General features: G+C 42.0%; 1 protein-coding gene across 1 annotated transcript; it reads right to left on the bottom strand.

Moving 5' to 3' along the window:
* Window positions 1-322: 322 nt before the first annotated feature.
* LOC122615576 (protein sprouty) lies at window positions 323-17,389 on the bottom strand. Its single transcript, XM_043790574.1, has 2 exons — window positions 16,232-17,389; window positions 323-4,217 (listed from the first exon to the last, which is right to left on the bottom strand). The coding sequence occupies exon 2, from the start codon at window positions 4,012-4,014 to the stop codon at window positions 2,206-2,208; it is 1,809 nt and encodes a 602-aa protein (XP_043646509.1). The 5' UTR covers window positions 4,015-4,217; window positions 16,232-17,389; the 3' UTR covers window positions 323-2,205.
* Between the last annotated feature and the right edge of the window lie 3,835 nt (window positions 17,390-21,224).

Here is a 21,224-nt window from a genome sequence, read left to right as displayed (position 1 = left end):
AATCCGAAGCCAAACGAGAATCGCGTTCTGTTCTCGGGGCCTCCGGTCGGTCGGTCGGTCCGTGTGCGCTCGAGATAAACAAACTGCCAGTTCACTATCAATCAAATACCGGAAACAGCTGCTTTAGTTTTGCCATAGCCATTTGGCACACCAACACAGAGGGAACACACTCACACTCACACAGACACATACACAGATACACGAGATCGGAGGCGAAAAGGGATCCTAAGTTATAGGGAAAAAGAATACAACTTCCCGCAATACCATATAATGCGGAATCAGTCGCCGTCTTCGTTGGAACTCGCAATGAAACACATGAAAGTTGTTATATTTTTTAGTATTATATGATTTTTTTTATTTTGTAGTTTTCAACGGAACATACATTCTAAAAACATTACATAAAGTTCTTCTGGTTCTCCAGGGCATCGTAGTGAAAACCCCACATACTCGTCCTACTCAACGCGTCCTCATTTCTACTCAGTTTATTTTATTATAATGAAATGTACAAATAAAATAAATATTCATTATGCATAGCTTTTGTATGTATAGAGTGCCTTAAATATTAATATTTATCTTTATCGTTATCTTTATCTTTATGCGTGTATAATTTTTCTGTTTCTGTTTTTTGTTGTAGGTCTGCGCTTCTTGAATTTTCATTATCGGCTAGGCTTTAAGGAGTTTTTCCAGCTTTTAGTTTGTTTTTTGGGGTTTTTCTTTTTTCCTTTTTTGTTGCGTTTTTTTTGTTGTTTAGAAGTTAGGAGTTTTAAGCATAGTTTTCAGTGTGTATATCTAGGCGTATGTATATAGTTATATATAGTACATATACAGATTACATATATAGCATATAGTAATGTGTTTTAGTGTTTAACATTAATCTTTAATTTACTTTTTTCGCTTGCTTCTTGCTTTTACGTGTATAAATTTGTTTTAAGTTGCTAATTTGCCACTGTTTTTGTTGTCATATTTCATATGGATATTCTATACAAAAATTGTTTGTTTGTTGTATTTTTGCTGCATTTAGATGTGTTTTTTTTGTATTTTGTTTTTTTTTGTTTTTCTATTATTTGGAATTTGCTTGCATTTTGTATCTCGCATTTCGCTTAAAAATTTCATCATATATACAATCTTGCTCACATTTTTGGGGCTGCTGGCTGGAAACACTACGAACCCACCGATCTTAAACTATAAAATAAGTTCATAAGCAACCGATTTCGTTATCCCATATTTTCGCTCCTTTGATTTGTTCCGGCTTCGTAGTTGGTAAAGTAAACTAACTGACTTTTGGTTTGCAGTACATCTAGATCGGTATCTAAGCACATTTAGACTGGTCTATAGGTTGCTCTAAATTTATCGAAAAGTTCGTCGCCCTCAACACACATACACACACCACACACATTTATCTATCAATTTTAAGATTTAAATTCGTAAAGTTCTAAAATATTTTTGTGTAATTTTCGGTTTTCGGTTTTCTGTTTTCCTTTTTTCGGTTTTTGTTTTATTTTGTTTCTGTTCTTTCTACAACATCAAAAATGGACTGGACTTGGTATATATAATATTTGACTAATTTACGCCATTGAATATTTCTCTAAAAGTTCTCCCGTGTGTGTATATAGGTATATATAATATGGTGTTTTGTTACGCTTGCCCCAAATTGTTCAGTTATTCAGTTTTTTTTCAGTTTTGTATATGAAAATAATAAAAACTTTCGCCCGTTTACTTTACATTCGTGGAAAATTCATTGGAATTATTTGCATACAACTAGTTACATATGTTTATAAAGTAAGAATTTGACTTAGAAATTGAACGTTGAACTGAAGAGTTTTATTAAGCAAGTAAAACAAAAATCAAATAATACAAAAAAAATCGTTCGAAAAATAATTCCTAATCGCTTTCGTTTCGTTAGTTTTGTTTTCCACTCGTCGCCACTCGATTTGTTTTAAGCAAAAAATTATTTTTTAAATAACATTTCTAATAATTAATAATTATCTGTTTGCAGTCTTTGGTTATTTAATTTTTTTTTCTTTCTTTCTTTCTTTCCTTCCCTATTCTTTTATATATCCTTTTAAATCATATATTAAATATTTTCCGTATATATATATATATGGGGGTATATGTTCACGATCCAGCCCGCGATTTAGTTCGGCTTCCCATTTGTGCCTCGGGGTTTTTGCTCGGGTAAAAAACCGGGCACAAGGAAAGGTACCCCTAATAGTCGGGACTGGAGTCCAGGAGCCGCTTCTCCGGGGTGAGGTCACCCTTTCGCAGGATGCTCCTGGCGGCACTGCATCCATGATCCATGGCCTTGCCATTGGCTTGGTTGAGTGCACCATCCGTCACGCCGCCGGAGAGGCTCACTCCACCACCCAACCCGCTGCCATTCACGCCAAGCGGCACAATGGGCAGCATGCTGCTGGTGGATCCAATGCTACCCACTCCGCCGCCGGATCCTGCTCCACCGCCACCGATGCCCTGGCAGCGGCATCCGCGTCCGGCGAACCTCCCGTAGCACTTCTCGCACAGCTTCATGCAGCCGCGCATGGGCCAGTAGAACCACAGGCAGGGCAGGAAGATGGACAGTGCGCCAAGCCAGCCCCATCTCTGGGTGCGCTTGTAGGGTCCGCAGGAGCAGGGATTATCCACGCAGGGTGTGCCATTGCCATCATCGCAGTCCAGGTCATTGTCCCGGGCGCAGTGATAGAAGAGCGCCTTGGCGCAGCACAAGCAGGAGGCATAGTCGATGACCGACTCGGCGCTGCACAGACACGTCTTGTTGCACACCCACGTCTGGGGCAGCGGCCTGGGGCTCTGGCACTGCTCGCAGCGACAGCGACCGCAACGCGGACACACAATGGGATTCAGCAGGCTGGGATCGCCGGCCATCACCAGGGGTCCACCGTTGCCGCCGGCACCGCCCGGCTGCAGCAGCTCCTCCAGCGCGTGCATGTGCTCCTTTTGCGTGGCGGGTGTCGGCTGCTTGGTGATGATGGGCTGGTTCAGACCGAGACCCAGTCCCAATCCCAGGCCCATTCCCATTCCCAGTCTGGGCGGTGTCGGCTGCTTCGAGGCGGGTGGTTTAGTGGTGCTGTTTTGCAGGTGCGAATGTAGTAAGCCATCGGTGTGGTCGCTTCCAACGGACGTCGCCTGCGTCGTCGTCGCCAGTCGCGCATGTTGCTGCTGCAGTTGCTGCTGTTGCAGGTGCTGTTGTTGCTGCTGCAGGTGCTGTTGCTGCTGCTGCTGCTGTTGCTGCAACTGCTGCTGGTGCTGTTGCAGGTGCAGGTGCTGATTCCGCTGGGGCAGCAGCAACAGATGGTGGGTGGTCGTCTGGCCATTATCCTGCTGGCCAGCCGGATGCTGCGAGCGCGTCGCATGTTGCAGCGGCGTGTCCACATACTCGTTGGTTAGCCTTTCGGATTCGGGTCGCGGTTGCGCCAGCGTGACGGGGGAGGCGGGCGGCTGGCCCAGAGCGGTGCTCACCGGCTCAGCGCTTTGGAAATGACTAAGGAAGTTGTTGTTGATGCTGTTGTTATTGTTGTTGCTGCTGCTGTTGCTATTGACCAGCGGTACTGGTGCCGGCGGTCGACGTCTCGTGAAGCTCGACGACGAACCGGAAACAGATCCCGAACCGGAGACACTAACGCCCGTCGCCGTGGTCGAGGAGGCCGTACTGCTGTTCCGGCTCAGACTGCTGGGACGCTGGGGCAGGAAGGTCAGGTGGTGGATCTGATAGTCGTCGAAGTCCGGCGATGCGGGTATTATCGATATCGTGTTGTTGTTGCTCGCGGCGGCGCTAATACTAAGTTGCTGCTGTGAATTGTTGTTATGGATTGCTACGGATGTTGCTGATGATGCTCCTGATGCTCCTGATGCTGCTAATGCGGATGCGGATGCAGTTGCTCCCACGGTATGGTCGATACCACTCAACGTCGGCTCCGGCGCCCTTGGTCGATGCACGCGCGGTAATAACTTCGGGGGCCGGGGTGGCGCCAAGGGATCGCCGCCATTTCTGCGATCCATGTAGTGTTGTAACCAGGACTCCTCCCCCAGCTGCACTCCTCCACTCCTCCTCCGCTCCACGCTACTCGCTCCACCTCGATATCGAGATCGCTCCTCCACCTCGAGAACCGAGATCCTCAATGCCGTCGATCGTAGTTGCTGCGCCCGGACTCAGCTCGATTTGCCTTCATCCTTTTGCAGATTCAGACAGCTGCGATTGCTTTCTGCAAATAGAGGAAAATGAAATGGAAATTAGTTTGTATTTTTAGGAAAATCTAAGTGGGATAAAGAACGCCTAAAAGTAATCCACGTTTATTTATCAATTGCAGGAATACACCGAATTGGTTTCTGCCGTTTCGCCGTCACTAAAATGGCACGTAGATGGGTTCGCCATGCTTATGGATAAACTCAAAATAAATAGTGAGCAGAAATAGTAGAAGTGGTCCGGCACGAGGGCGTGCCTCTGCCTCTGCCTCTGGGTCCAAAGTGCCAGATGCTTTTGTTTGGATTAAAAATGGCTAGAAGTGAACTTTTCATCGTCGACGGTTTTAATGTTTGTAATTAATTCCGCTGCTAGGAAACCAAAGTGTGAGAAGGTCGCACGTCATATTTATTATACAAGTATATGTACCAAGATAAAGAGCGTATTTCTGTATTCTTGTATTCCCCTTTTTATCGGCATGACTTTAATGTAAACATCATAGGGCAACCACACACACACACACACTGGCTTTATGATTATTATTATTATTATTATGATTATTTCGGTTCATAATGCTCGCGGGTTCAACGGAATCGGCGGGACATGATTTTTCGGCGATTGTGTTTCGTAGTTTCTAGGGAAACTGGGCTTGGCCCTACCGCCAAATGTTTAAGATCAAATTGCTTACTTATGTGGAGGCGAAGCAGCGTGTTTCGTAGTACTATATGTATTGTATGATGATCAACAAACGTTGGCGCCCTCGACTTTGCTAACCCCTATTATCTGCCTTAATTGCTTTCACCCCGCCAATCTGATTCGGTTATTGCGGTTGTTATATTGAAACAAAAATGTATTTTCGAAATTCCATTCAGCGTTCTCCACTCGCTTTTCACGTATGTATTTCCGCTCCGCATTACGTAGGGCCATAAAAATAAATGGAATAACTTTCATAATTGTTCGATTTGGCATATCAGAAAGAAATTAGCGATTCGAATTCGGATTCGTATTCGGATTGGGAGTGAGAACCTCGAATCATTTGAATCTCTGCATACATATGGGTACATATATTTATATGTATATACAATCGATCGAGAGCGAAGAACGAAGCGAATGAATAAAGAAAATGATGCTAATTGAACTTTGACTGAGTACATTTTTAGGCGTTCGATGATGAGCATGTTAATTATGGCACGATCGCTATCGCGATTTTGGGCCATGCGAAATAAAGCATTTTTATGGCGAAACAACTGCAGTTTTATGGCATGTTCTTTGCGATTTATAGCAGCGATGCAGCAGTTAGTCTGGTCAACGCGGCGTATGAGTAATGCGATAGACCGCGTACTTCGAAATCCACGCCAGACGTCGCGTTTAGATAAATATTTGTTTACACATAATTAAAGGCAACGAGTTGCGTCGCCTGGCAAATAAGGAAATACAGGAAATTAATAAATTGCGTCTCTCTTCCATAAAAATTAATAAAAGAGCCAGACAGCTGAGGGCGAAATACTAGGAGTAAATGTAAATGTATTTCAAAACAGTAACAGTAATAACTTTTTTTTACTGTCTTTCTTTACATATTAACATATCATTTGAATGGATTAAAAGCAGTGATTGCTCAACCACTATTCATTTGACCATGGCTGTGTGTGCCGATATCTAGCGATAAAAAGCCAAAAGAATTATTATTATTATTGTATTGTGCCGCATAAAAATTGTTTTTAGCGCCAACGAAAATTTCTACGCCCCAAAAGAAATAAATACAGAGAATATACAAATGTATGTATGCATATATGCAGAGCTATAGGTATAGGTATGCGAGTGGGTTAAGTGTGTGTTTTTCGGTGGGTATGAAAATTAACACAAACGCCCACTTATTGACGTCATGTCCGGTACTCAAAAACAATTTTCGAGAATGATCACAATTGGGAAAAACAAAATAGAAAATCAACGAAAACACACGTCGTGGGTCGAGTGGATGGGAAGGGGGTTTTTCTCGGACAGTGGCAGTGGATCGCCACTGATTGCCAATAAGAAAATCGCGGCACAGGTCCCTCCTCTTTATATATTTGGCAATCGACTTTCTGTAAGCATCATCTCGATATTTTCCGTTCTTTGATATACGAAATTCTCGGTAGTAAACTATTTATATGCGTTTTTTTAAGAATGAACTCTGGGGGGAAGAGCTTTGATGTTATAGAGATAGACAGAGTCGAATGGATGGCGTTCCAAATCGAAGTTGAGTTCATAATTATGCATAAATTCGCTACAAGTTGAGCCAGTAAAATTCCAATTAAAGGGTGTAAATGCGGGCCATAAAAAACATATTCAAATTGCTCAATAAAAAAATAAATAAACATAATTCAAAGTTTATTTTCGCTTGGCCGCTTGACGCACAGCCCAAAGTAATGCCAAGATTTCGATTTCATTCTTAAATTAATTGGGCACAGCAGATAGAATACAAAAACATTGTACGTAATTTCAAAACAATTTTGTTGCTTTTTCGTTCACTCGCTTATTTTTAATTGCGCTAAAATTCTTTTTGCTCGGCGATTCTTTTTTTGTTTCGTATTTTTTTGTATTTTGTATTTTTACGTTGGGCAAACTTTGACCTTGGATCGCCCAGAGCGCACAGTGCCTGAATAAAAAATAAATTATTTCGCTGGCAGTGAGTGTGATTCAATGGCGCACGAAATGTGAAATGTGGCATTTGAAGCGTTTTCATTAATAAGTGAAAATACGACGGGGGGCTGAGGGGGAGCTGAGGGGGGACTGAAGGGGGGCTGAAGGTCTTTGTCGCCCGGCTAATTCATTCAAACGATTCGAAGAGATTCGCCTTTGTTGGTTTGCGTTTGTTTGTCCGTTTGTTTGGCTGTTTGCGCAAACAAGTGTCACTGCCAGTTGCGATTTAAATAAAATTATTTAAGGCAGACAGACAGCCCAGCAACAACAACAACACAATGCGTAGCGTTTTTATATAAAAATAAACCCTGGCGAAAATCAAATGCAAACAGGTTTTATTTCTTACTCGGCCTGCCATTCTGGTTAATAAGCCGGCGAGTAAGGCGAATAATGTTTCTGGCGACCGAGAAGTGCGATCTTTGGCTTATCAACGGCTACGTTTACCGTTCCAATTGTCAAATGAATTAATAAAAGTTATTGCCCAGCGTATAATGCCAGCATGACCCAATTAAATTACTCACAAAAAATCCACACAAATTCATGACGAACAAAGTCATTTTTCAGACTCTTAATTGCCGCTTCTTACATTTAAGAGGCCTGTTCAAGACGAAAGTAAACAAGGAAAATGATCTTTTAAGCTGAAGGTAAATTAAATGAAATACAGTGTACAATTATTTATAAATCGCTCTCGCACGCGGCTATGAACTCTTCACTAAGCCTACTTTGTGTTAATTTTTGTTAACTTTAGTGCTGATCTAGTGTTTATTGACGCGTTTTTGAAACTGTCAGCAATGACGACACAAAAAGTACGAGTTGCAATTCATTTTATCATGTCTGAAAATCGTGCTTATATTTTAATTAGGCTTTTCAGACAATGTTTCAACGCTCTTTCTGATTTATTTTATTTTTTGCTCTCATTACGATTTTGTGTCAAGTTCTGCCAGGCGAAAAGTACTCTACGTATATGTATAAATATATGACTACTTAGGAGTTTATTCTATATATTACGCTTGGAATCTCCCTTTTGGACTCCACTTTAACAAATATGTTTTTTCGAGATCTGCTAAAAATATGTGCGGATACACACGCTCCGAGGGCAGACACACATGAGTAGATAACTGAAATGCGAAGAGCGACAGATGAAAAACCTACACAGGAAACGCTAATGACTGCAGGCAACTCGGAGGGCACAAAACGCGAATGAGAAAACTGAAACTGAAACGGGAATCGCTTGATGTTGCTGTGCTGCTGATGCTGCTGCTGCTGCTGATGCTGATGCTGCTGCTGCTGATGCTGCTGCCACGACAACAACACAAAGCAACAACAGCCAGTCACAGAGCACAGATCATTAAACTATTTAAATGCCCAACCGACCATATGTTGCAGCCGCAGCAGCAACAGCAGCAGCAGCAGAAACATCAGCAGCAGCAACATCAGCTAATAGTTTTCAAAGCAAATGAGCAGCACATGTGGCAAAGGGCTCACGCACACCAGCTCACCAGGCAGAGCATGTGTGTATGTGTGTGTGTGTGTGTGCTAATGATATATACACCAAAGTCGCCCTGAATGATAATTATCATAATGATGATGATGTTCATTCTTGTGTCTGGAATGGTTCGCTTCGGGTTTTCCTTACTTTTATAGAAATCATTGAAGCCAACTCTGGCTGAGATCGCTGTGGAGTGTGTGGAGTGGGGGGCTTCGAAGGGGAGGAGGTGGAGGATGAGGAGAGGAGCCGAGAAGAAGCAAAAGATCAAATCACCAACAAATGAGCTGAGCCAAGAAGATGCCATCAACTGGCGGCCCAGACAACGGTCGACCGCTCAGAGATGTCGCCAATGGGAACTGGTTCGGGAAAAGGCAGTACCCCTATAATTCGAGTTTACTTAGTTCATATTTATAAACATCATATTCAGGGGAATTCTTATCCAATTGGTTAAGAATTGAAAAACTATAAACTAAGGAGCTGTAGCTTAATACATCTGATCTCGCAAGTTTAATCATCTAAAAACCCATTGAGAACGAACTAGTTTCCGTAAACTAATCAGCACTTCTCCCCTGTTTTCCCTGGCTTATAACGCTGCTCTGTAGTCTGTTGTCTGTTGTCTGGTTTGATCTGGTCTAGAGGTCTAGAGATCGAGCGAAGAGGGAAACAGGGGAAGAGGGGCAGAGAGGAAGAGGCAGGAGAGGAGGTGGAGAAGAAGCCCATAAACTACAAGTGATCGACCTTAAGATTTTCTCGGCCTGATTGTCTTCGTCCCGTCGGATCGGCGTTTTCTCTAGGCTACAGCATGCCGTGTATTCCGTATTCCGTATCGTATCGTATCGTATGGCATAGTAGTGTATGTATGGTGTGGTGTGTGCGTAAAGTAGGTAGATTTCAGGTAGAATTCGAATTCTCCGCCGTGCGTTGTAATGACTGAAGTGAGTTGCAGTTAAGTGGCAGCCAAAAAGGAAGCTGCAACATGTGTTGCCTCGCCATCTCATATTTTGCCTCTCTTTCTGGCCCCCCATCCATGTGCGTAAGTGGTGTTCCATTGTGTGTTGCACCTTTTGTCCGGCCATGCACAACAGCAACAGCAACAACAACAGCAACAGCAACAGCAAACAGCAACACCAAACACACGGCAGCAACACTATTGCAACAGCAGCAGCATCGGTCGAGATTCCGATACCAGCTCTTGCCTCGGCCTTATAGAAACATCCAACAGATGTTTTCTATGTTTCATTGTGAAAAATTTTCTCTTTTTCCCAACCGCCAGCTTGTTTTTCCATATCTAGCCGTCCCGCTCATTGGGTGATTGCTCTCCTTTCATTTTGGATTTCTATTGCTCGGTTGTTTTTCTTTTTTTTTGCCCATCCTCCATTGTTGTAGTTCTCAATCGCCTGCATTCGCTTCATTCTTGAAAAGGTGCACTCGTAAATGGGGTATTATCACAGAAGAGAACTGAATGATCGGAGGAAAGTCGGGGATTCGGTTGCCTCATTGCCAAGGAATGATGTGGGATGATTTATTTGCCTTCGGGGCTGGGAAATGGATTCAGATTATGAAAACAAAAACAAGCAACTTCACCTAAATCATATATTTTTGTTTCGAATAAGACTGTTTACTTTTCGTTAGCTGTATCTCATGGATTGCGTTCTTTCGGTGCTGTGGCTGTATTTTAAATCAGAATTCCTCCTCTAGTTGGGCAGTTCTTAACCCAAAAGAAGTCACATAGAGATCTCTTAAGTTTTCCCACGCAGCAGAGACAATTTCACTCCCCACACACACACCCCCCATTATTTCCGTCGTCTGGCTTTATAATTTCGACATGATAATACGGTTACCTTCCTGCCGGAGATATCATGGCTATACCTATGTAGGCCCAACCTTCCTTCTCCGGATCCCCGAGCAACGCCCACACCTCGCTAGACGACCCAACCCTCTCGAGAAACGCAAAGGCAGGGAATATGCTGAATATAATGTTGGGTACAATGAAGGCAGGTTAACAGGGAAGGGAAGGGCAGGGCAGGGTAGGGCGCACTAATAGAGCCATGAGCATAGAGCATACACATAATTTTCTATATCTAATTTGCGTGTTCTATTCAAAAATTCCGTTCACATCCTTACACGCGCAAACGCCCACACAGAAGCTGGCAGCGACGCTAACTGCGCCGTCGACTGCACAGGCGACAGCTGGCAAAAGTTGCGTGTATTGGTGAGTATCTGTGTGAGACACACACGAACACACGCACACCTACATAGACAATGCTCATTGGCTTGGCTTGGCCCGAAAAATGAAAAGACAACGAAACTAAATAAATAAGAATTGCACGACGGCAAACTCATGACATGCTGGTGATGACGTCAATGGCACTCACACACATACACACGAAAACGCAAACGCACACACGCACACAACGCCAGGTTGTCTGTCTCTGTGTCTGCTATATAAATTTCCCTGCTATTTATAGAGTCCTTGCCCCGAAATAGCAACAACATTTGGGTCCCCAATAGGCCCGCAACAACCATCCCAATTCCACTCCCCACTCCCCACCATCATGTTCAACCAAAAAAAGAGACCCGAAATTGGCGAAAGGCAATGTAAACAACCTGACCCGCCCTAATGTACAACAATACAGATTCACACACAAGCACACCCCCCAAAAAGAACACCTCCCAGCCACCCACTCACCCACACACAGACAGACCCACAGGCGCGAAGGCAAAGCCAAAGTTGATCAAAGAATGAGGGCCAAAAGTGCGTGACTTTGGCAGCAAACTTTTCTCAATGACTAGAGATGTCAATCCGAAACCAAATTAAGGCACAGATACAAATTGAGATAGATTTGCAGGAAGTTTAATCCTACAGTAAGAAACTTCAAAGTGTTCACCCGAATAACAAACCATTAAAACGCTATTAAAACGCATATTTGTTGTATGGCAAACTTTAAAGAAGTTTGGCCCAATTAAAAGCCATCATCATACTTTAATGGCCCAACTTTATCGTGTCACGAACACACCCCCAAAACGCCAGACACACCAGCAAACTGACAGCCCAACCACCAAACAACCGCCCACAAAAGCCGCACAGATACACGCACTTGACTCGTCTGCCTCGCTCCTAATTTTCCTCATTTTCCCCGAAGCGTGGCAACCGAAATCTATTTTTAGCTCACCGATTTTCCAACGCCGCACAAGACAGTGAGCACAAAATAGAAGCGGAAAGCCACAGCCTTATGCAGCCCCACTGCCCCACCTGTATGTAACGTTCAGATAAGACTGACGGGGGAAAACTGACGCTTAAAGTGTTTTTTTCCCCACGTTTTTCCTTTTCTCTTTTTGGGCTGGCGTAGTCGTGGGTTTGGGGTGGACGAGCACGCCCACTGAAGGTCTCCAAGGAAGGCTGCGTGGGCCCGTCTTGAGGTCACCTACGCTCGCACACACACAGAAACACACATCTCCAGTGAATACACATGGAGTCCTGGCCCACGCTCAGTTGGCTATTTTCGCACTCACACGGCGGAAAATGGGCAGCCATTTTAGTTAGATGGTTAAAAGATCCTTAATGGGACTTTTACGATTAAATTATTTGTATTCATATTACATAAAAGTAGTTTTCTTATCAAGCCAATAGATCAGCGTAAAGGTCAAAGTAATTGTCATATAGTGACAGAGTAATACAATACACAAGATTATCACAATTACTATAAACTACCAAATCTTGCTGTTTACTCTTCAGTTAGGCAATGTTTTTCTCAGTGCACCCGTGCAGACTTTGCATACAAAGTTGGGATGGGGAGCGGAAGAAATGCCAGCATTTCGCATTTGTTTGGACGTGTCCAAGTTGTCACCTGCTGGTGGCAAAGGTCACGCCCAGGCAATTGCATTACGGTTCCCATTCAAAGGACTGTCATAAGCAGTCGCCACCACCCATCCCCATCCCCATCCCCATGCCCATCCCCCCAAGAATCTCATCTTTGGCTCACTTCATCCATGTTGACTGCCCTGTGCATCTGCATCATCATCAGCTCAGCATCGCATCATCATCAACATCTTTGAGTTTATCATAGGTTGTCGTCGCCAGCCATTCATTGACGACAATTCTAGCTGCGCACATAACTCGGATATGTACCGATGGATATATATATATATATAAAAATACATATATTTATATACATATTTATGTGTATAGAGAGCTGTGGCTGTGTGCTTAGACCATTTCTATGGACACTCGATTAATGAGCGTTTTGTATGCGTTGCTCGACCACCGCCTCGCCTTCTGGGTGGTCAACCAGCCCCCAATACCCCTCCACCCCGCCCCCTTCGTTTCCCTTCTCGAGTTCCCGAAAACTGAAAGCCATCTAAATCTGAAACCAAATCCAACAGCAACAGCAACAACAAACGGAAGTGAGCTGTGGGCGTGGGTTGATCTGGAGAATAGAAGGGGGTGCAGTTATTGTCTTAGTTTGCTAATGGAAAAGATTTGCTGGGAAAGTCTCGCAACGTAGTTGGAGCCATGAAAAAGAGCTTTGGCATGTACTCTTCGCGGGAATTTATAGCAATAATTGTGATAAAAATAGTAATCGAATCGATAATGGGGATTAAAGACTAAGGAACTACCTAACTGCTCTGTAAATTAGTCTGCGTTTGGCCTTCTTAGTCCCGTCAAATTGAATAACAATAAATATTTATGTATTTATACAAATGAGCCTCATAGTAATTGCTTGGCAGACCCATTAATTAATGATTAACCCAGAATGGAAAGAATGAAAAAACCGCATAGACCCTTTGAATTTACTTCGTAGTCTTCATAAATTCGCTGGTCGTCAGCTCTTTCAATTGCAGTTGTGTGTTGGCCCCCACAACAAACACGCTGATGCTGTTGTCGTTGTTGTTGTTGTCGTATTTATTTTTAAAAATTATAATTTTCAAAAATAAAAAGGCCATTTTTCGCTGGTTTTTTTTTCAGCGTGTCGGTGCGACGACAAAAATAATGAAAATCACATGTTTGCTTGCGGCATAAAAATGGTTGTTGGTTTTGGTTTTGGTTTTGGTTCTGGTTTTGTTTTTGCCTCCGCTGCTCTCAGTTGAGTTGAGTTCAGTTGGTTCAGTTCGGTTCTTGTTGGGCTGTCATTTGGCGTTTTGCTTTGCTGGCAGCACAAACACATATCTTATAGATACTTTACTATATACATACGTATGTACATGGCATATCTGAAATCTCAACCCATTGAAGCGTACGCCAGCCCATCCCCTTCACCAGATTTTCCCCACCTTTCGTCGGGTTAAGTAAATGTTACGTGGGGTGAAAATTTCGCCACTTGATCGTTTTGATATATCACTTTGGTATCTCTCTACATGGGATGTGGATTGGTTATTACAGAGCACTCACCAACGAGCAGTTGGTTTTCTATGAGCCGTTGCTTCAATTATGTCGTCGGTTGTTGTCGTCAGAATCGTATGTAGCTTATAGCATATATAGGATATACCCCGTGGCCCAGCAGATCTTGGCTGCCTTACATTTTGGTAACCGTTTCGTGATAATCTATTTTTGGGATTGCGAATGCAATTAATTTGCTGTCATTTCGGCCTCTCGCTGTTGTTTGTGTAATTTTATTTTTGCCGACTATTCTTGATATATCCCAAATAAGACAGTTGAAGATATATGCATGGCATGGGTGTTTATATAGACGATTTGCAATAAATCAGGTGGGAGGGGGGGTGGTGGAGGAGAGGCTGATTAAAACGAGAGTCTCTCATACAAAGTTACATGTGATCTACAAAGTTTCCTGCTCGAGCACCGAAACCTAGGTGTGTACATGGTACATATGTATGTATGTTAGATATACCCCTTCGGAAACCTTCACGACTTCCCCATCCATCTGGCTGTCTATTTGGCGTCTGCGTCATCAACGTCATTGTGGATCTTGTGGATGTGGTGCTTCGCTGTGTGCCTAGCTGTTTATTTAGCTAATAAAAATTAAGCATTTAATTTATTTATTCAGATATGTTTGTGTGCACATGTTTTTCGCCGCAGCAGCGAAACGAAACCAAAAGAAATGAAGCCAACGCGAGAATTTCCTTCCATTATGAATGAAATTTGTATTTGTGTATTTTTGGCTATGACATAAATTCAGAGCACGAAAACCGAAACAGAACCCAGCCGCAGAAAAAGGCCACTTAATTCAATTGAAAATTGGTAAAATTATTAAACCTCTTCAGAAAAATCCAAAAAAACGAAGGCGAGACGAGACCATCGATCAAAAAATGTTAACTTATCGGTTGAAAAGTTGTTACGCCTCTTTTATTTATTCTGCCTCTCGTTTCCGTTAGCCCCCAAAATTAACAGCCAGCAAAAAGTAAATAAACTTAAATATTTTTCGTCGACTGATAAACGTCCTCTCTCCGCTTCGTCTGATTTTTTAAGCGTGTGTCAGCGTGAAAAAGAAAGCAAAACCAAGAGCAGAGCCCCAAAAATAAAATAATAAACGAAATAACGAAAAAACGAAAAACTGAAAAACCGAAAAAACGAGCCTAATACCTGGGGGTCTTCGTCTTATCGAGTCACCTAAAAAGTATCGATGACGAAACTGCCTCACCTCACGCTCTTTTCTAGATTAAACCGCTTGAAAAAGTGTTTAAAAATAGAGTAGAAAAACACGCTCAAGTGTCCAAAGGTTTGCCACACAACACAACACATCACACACCACACATCACACATCAAAAAACAAAAAGTGTACGCAGGAAAAAGTGGGCAACTGATTAGAAGGTTTAGCTAAAGTCAGTCGTCAGTCGACTGATTTGTGAATGGAATTCTCTGTCGAACTGAACCGGCTGTGATCGATCGATCGATCCGATCGAATCGCATCGAATGGCATTGCATCCCATCGAATCGAATTGGATTGGATTGGATGGGATCGAGTGGGCATTATCAGTCGATCGGCTGGGCAACAATGAAACAACTTTATAAATTCACATTCTAGAATTTCTCCACAGATGCAAACCGAATCGCAGAGCAATTTATTTTCAATAAAAACTGATATACTCCTGCGTGTGTGTGAGCATTTGGGGGATTGGGATTATCTGTCTGGTCCGATCAGTAAATACCGATGGGAGACGAGGCCAGACAAACAAACAACTTGAAATGTCAGTTAAACTAAACATTTTGTACGCCAGCCGCGAAACAATAAAATAAAATACGAGTATAATAAATAAAAAAAAAGGAGGAAAATTTATTTGATTTTACTTTGACAGTTAATGCATTTATATATATTTATTTTTAGCACTCTCGGTTGGGAGATCAAAGCAATTCTATCTATAGAACGTTTTGTATTCTTCAATGAAATTCTAGAGGGCAGTGAAAAAACAGGATGAATTATAGCGTAAAAAATGCAAATAAATATAAAGGAATAAAGTAATTCTTCTTTTCAATTCTTGTCAGTAGCTTAGATTTAGTTTTCTAAATCGTAATCTTTACCTCAAATGCTTATGATCTCTGACCGCTTTTTATGCTTATTTCCCTGTAATGTTTTGAGTTTACAAAAACACGTTTATTTCCACCATAATTCTTCCTGATTTCCGATCACCACTTATGTTCATTTCTCGAAAAAAAAACATGTCACGACGCAGTCATAAATTAATCAGATATTCGCATGGAATAAACATATACACCAATTATTTCTATCAAGAACTGTGCATTTCCTGGCAATCCATTTGGCCGAAGGTTGGACGCCAAAACGTGATTAACTGAAATTGCAGCAATTGCGCGGATCTACGGCTATATAGCTCTATGGCTATATGCTTCTATTTATTCGAGATCGGGGAGATATGTATATGCCCAGAGATCTTGGCAGCTGTGGGGGCGAACTTACATTGATTTTCAAAAGCAATCCGTGGTACAAAATTCCGTAATTAATCACCGTAAATGTGTGTTGAATATGTTGTGTAATCCTTATTTTTCGAGATGTATCCAAAATGATGAATTCGATTCTTTTTGGGTGTAATCCAAAGGCGATTTGGAGACGTGGGGGGATTTCTTCAGATTCTTACTCGCGGTCGCGACTGCTGGTTTTAATTTAGCATTTATTAAAGGTGATTTTTCGCTTTGCTTTCTTTCGCATTTCATTCACAAAAGTAAATTTAATTAACACAAAAACGACGCCGGCGACGATGTTTGATTTTGTTATTATTTTTGCCAGACTCGTATTTTCATATATTCGCTGGGTTTGGTTTGGTTTGGTTTTTGGTTTTTTGGCGTGCCAATAAAATAATAATAATCAACTTGGCGACCGGCGGTAGTGTTGTTGTTGTTGTTGCTTTTGTTGGTGGAGCAGCGAAGCTGGCGTCGCACAATCACACACAGATACACGAACACACCGAAAGCGGGGCCACGTAGTCGCCTATGTGTGCGTGTGTATGCGAGCGGCGAATGTATCTGTGTATCTCGTTGCTGCGTGTGTGTGCGTCGTTGTCTTGAGTAAAAAATATTTTTATGCAATTTTATATATGTACGTATATATAGATTTATAAAAATATTTGTGTGCGCGAGAGACTGTTGTTGTTTGATTTTGTATTTGCTGTATTTTTTATTTTATTTTTTTTTACTTCTTCCCAACACGTTTTGTATTTGATTGGCTTGAGTTGACTTTTTTTTTTTTGTTTTTTAAATAGACGTTGTTGATTTTCTTCGAGCAATTTGCATTTTTAGGCACATGATTTCCATTGGAAGCGATTGGTTGGTTGGCTTGGTTAACTATTTCTATTTCTATTTCCCAAAAATAAACACTCACTTTTCACCACACACAATACTTGCAAGTGATTTGCTTGTTTTATATATATTCAATATATATATCTGCGGGTTGTTTAGCGCGTTCTGGTAGTGAATTGTTTTGTTTAGCAGGTTATTGTTGCTCGATTTGCTTAATGAATTGGTTGCTTCGAAAAAAAATGTTGTAGTTTTACAAAAAAGTGGCTTGATTTTTGAGGAAATCGGAAAGACAGCGAACGCGACAATCGCGGCAACCGCTCGTCACGAGGTTTTGAAGCGAAATGAGCCGCAGTCGTTTTAGTGCGACGTTCCCTCTGTTAGGCGTCTGTTAGCGCGCTGTTGGCTCAAAACGAGCTCGCTGTTAACTCACGGCGAAAAACTGTGAGAGAGGCGGCAAATTCGAACAGCGATCATTTTTTTCCCTCTTTTATTTTGCCTTAATTGAACGAAATTTTTCATTCTCAAAATGTTTGGATGTGTGTGAGAGAGCGTTTGCTGAATGGGCGTTTTACTGGCGTTTTTGAGGGGGCATTCAAGGTTTTACACAGTCCATTTCCAGTTGAAATTCTAGAGATTCATTTAATAATATTTTATTTATCACAAATTCTCGAAGGAAACCCTTCTAAAAGGTTAAAAAACAAGCACAGGAAATGCTGGCGGCTGCTTGACTCACTCACACACGCTCGCTCTCAAATCAAACTCAGGCGAATGTATCTGTGTCATTCTCTCTCACTCGCGCGGCGAATTCAGCTGTTGCGACTATTCGTACTAAAAACCAACCGGACGTTGCCGCCCCTCGCCCCCCATAGCCCCCTCACGACCACCGCTGCCCCCCTCAGAGCCTCGTCCCCCATCCCCCCTCCTCGCCCTCTCCCAACGCCCATTTGTATCTGTGTGCCTGGCTGTGTTTGTGTAAAAAACGGAAATTGAAAATATGCCAACTTGTAGGCGCGCTCGCTCGTTTTCAAGGGGTTTCAGCTCGGGATGGGGTGCATGGGGGTCGTGGCGAATTCATGCCAGTTTCTTTTTCATTCATTTAAATTTAAATGCAAACAGCGAACTGCGAACAGCGAACGGCGAACGGCTCGCAGCGCAAACAAACAACAGAGCAAAGGCAAAGGCAAAGCCAACAACAGCGAATGCGGCAAATACAGCAAACACAGGCAAAGCCAAGCGACAGCTGGGCCCCCCGCAATGTGCGAGCCCCTCGGCGACCCCCACGCCGCCGCCTCTGGCACCTACCCACCATTAACCCTTTTGCGGTATACAATGTATTTTCTAAACTTAAATCTTAAATTTCTAATTATTAAACAGCTTTCCCTTGTTTACAGCTTTACAAATTCTTATTTTTATTAAGCCCCAGTAATTTCTATTCATTTTTTTACCATTCATATAAAATCATAGGATTTTTCATAGATATTATCAGTGAAAAGTTGCAGTCTTCAATGGGTTAAGCAGCTGGATTGCCTACGCTGCGAATCCCCGATCCAAACAAGTTTTCCACGAATGGGTGTGCTGCCGTCGTCGCTTTTCCGGCCGTTGCGTGCATAAACTGGGTAATTTTCCCCGTCGCCAATTTGCCAATCACCTCTCGGCTCTGCACATTTTCCATACTATCTGCGTTTTTCCCTCAATGAAATTTTCCTCTAGCATGTTTTCACTAGATCTGCAGCAGCATGAACAACAATTATTGCACACCCGCCATAAAAACTGACTTAGATGGGAAAAATTTAATTTAAATATTAGAAAATTTTGTGTTTTGTATAAAAACCAATTTCAGTTTGATAAAAAATATATACAATATATAAGTGACGCCGACTACGCTGCCGACTTCGTCGCGTTGGCTGACAATATGAATGAAAATTACGCACACACAGTGAGAGCGACAGAGAGAGAGAGAGAGGCGAGAAAGTTGGGGGAAAACTCAAGATGTTTTTCCATGTGTGTGTCTGCGTTTCCAGCCATTCAGTTGGTGCGAGTGTGTGAGTACGTTGCATGAGGTAAGCATAAGATGTGGTGTCCACGTGTGCCCATGTGTGCGTGGAAATGCTTCGCTCAGGTGGGACGAAGGTGCCAAATCATTCACACTAAAAGGTCACAGCCCTGTCCCAAAACACTTAAAAAAAATCCTAAAACGATTTTTCAAAATGTCCCTTCTAAGTCAAACATAACTAAAAACATTCTCTGAATTATGAAACCCCCAATTGAGATAGTATTTTTGCAATTCCTAATGATTCTTCCGCACATTTTCACTAATTCTAAACTGCTGACATCTTATAAAACATAACCCCTGATATCTACAACTCATAGCTCTTGCGAATGAATGATGTTGAAAAAGCAAATACAACAACACAACTGTATGTTGTTGCTTTCCTCAGTAGTTGTTGCTCTCGAGCAGAGTTGCCGTAAATAAGATACACGATTGAGCGGCGCGTGCGGCTTTAAGCTCGACAACTCTGGTTGGAAACCTCCAACTCAAAACCAGTAGCACTTTTCTGAGAGAAAAAATGTGAAAAATAACGTAAAATCGTATGGGTGTTGTCTAATAAGCCAAGTTTCGCGTTTGGGCATCGGAATTCAAAGATAAGCTTGAACTTTCCCAAAAATGGGGAAATGGATGGGATTTTTTCTTTTCTTTTCTTTCCATTTTTTTTCTTTTTGTTACTATGGGGCGTAGTATCTGTAGAATACAAAATAAATAAATGGCATATTCCAAATGGGCACAGATACATGCAAATTTCTTGCTCACATAAAAATATCTCAATTTCAACTCTTTTGAGAGAACACTTCGCCGCACGGCGAATTCGCAAGTGGCCTCTCACCGATACAGATACAAATGCAGCGACAGATACAGCTACAGATACAGATACATTCGCCGGCCGTTCGGCTTCGCTTCGTTTCGTTTCGCTTCGTCTTTTTTATGAATGAAATGAACGGGCCCCGATTATAATGAATGGAATTGGAGGTCTGCCCGACGCTCTGCCGGCCTCGTGGGCAAACACAAAATTGCCTTTTGCCTCTCTGACTTTGCAAATTAAATATATTGTTCATCTTTCATTTTTTCGATTTACCCATATATTTTCATCGAATATTGGTTAGCGTGCATTTTTTTTAGTTCATTGCTTAAGGCAGTTACATATTTACTGGATGTCTTCGTCGCAGACGAGTCGTCGCCATAAATCAGCGTTACAACTGAAAAAATACACCGTATATGGCAATTTTTTCGACCAGACTTTTTAGACTGACTGGCATCAGTGGCGTAGGTGTGGTTTTTATACCTAAAACCCTCAAAAACGAACCTCAAAAATTTAAAAACTATTTGTAGGAATATTTAAAGCCTGCTAATTGCAGGAATTTTTTCACTAAATAAATAAATTATTAACACGTTTTTTTAATAGTTAGAAAATGGTGTAAAGCGGCCCAAGTTCATATATTTAAGCACAAGCAAAATACGTATTTTTTTTTCAACAAATAACAATTTTAATATTCGTTTCCCGTAACACGCCACTGTTTGACATAATTAAGTCTTGACAAAATTCCAGCCATACGATGTGGGCGTATCACATTTGGCCAGATCTAGTCACAGAAACTAAGCAAAAATCAAATGGAGATGGGAAAAAGAGAAACATTTACATAACACGCCTCATTTGAAGCAAGTTGCTCAGGTTTTCCCCTAGTTGTCCCCCAAACATGGCCGTATGAATTGGGCCGGTCCGTATGTAAATCGAATTTTACCCCATCTAGAGAAACCCACTTTCTACGCACTGAGCAAATTTCCTCCAGAACAAGAGCATTTCGAGTATCTGTATCTGAAAAATAAGAACTAAGGTTTATCATCGCCTGAGTCACGGGGCTAACTCGTGACTTGATCAAATGCAAAACAATAAACAGTTTTGGCATTGTCTTTGTTGTTTTCCAATATTGATAATACCGGCGGTTAATATTTATTATTGTGGAAATGTATTTCCGTGAAAAGATTTCTGTAGAATGTTTACAGCCATAGCGCTTCAAAAATATGTGATAAACTAAATGATAATTTTGGGGTTTGATAAGGTGACTCGTCTTTATAAATAATTTTCCCTACAATCGCTCATAGG

This window comes from Drosophila teissieri, chromosome 3L (genome assembly GCF_016746235.2).
Source record: "Drosophila teissieri strain GT53w chromosome 3L, Prin_Dtei_1.1, whole genome shotgun sequence".
In the NCBI taxonomy this organism is placed as follows: Eukaryota; Metazoa; Arthropoda; class Insecta; order Diptera; family Drosophilidae; genus Drosophila; species Drosophila teissieri.
The sequence above is the reverse complement of the archived record's forward strand: the minus strand, read 5'-3'. Positions and strand labels throughout refer to the sequence as shown.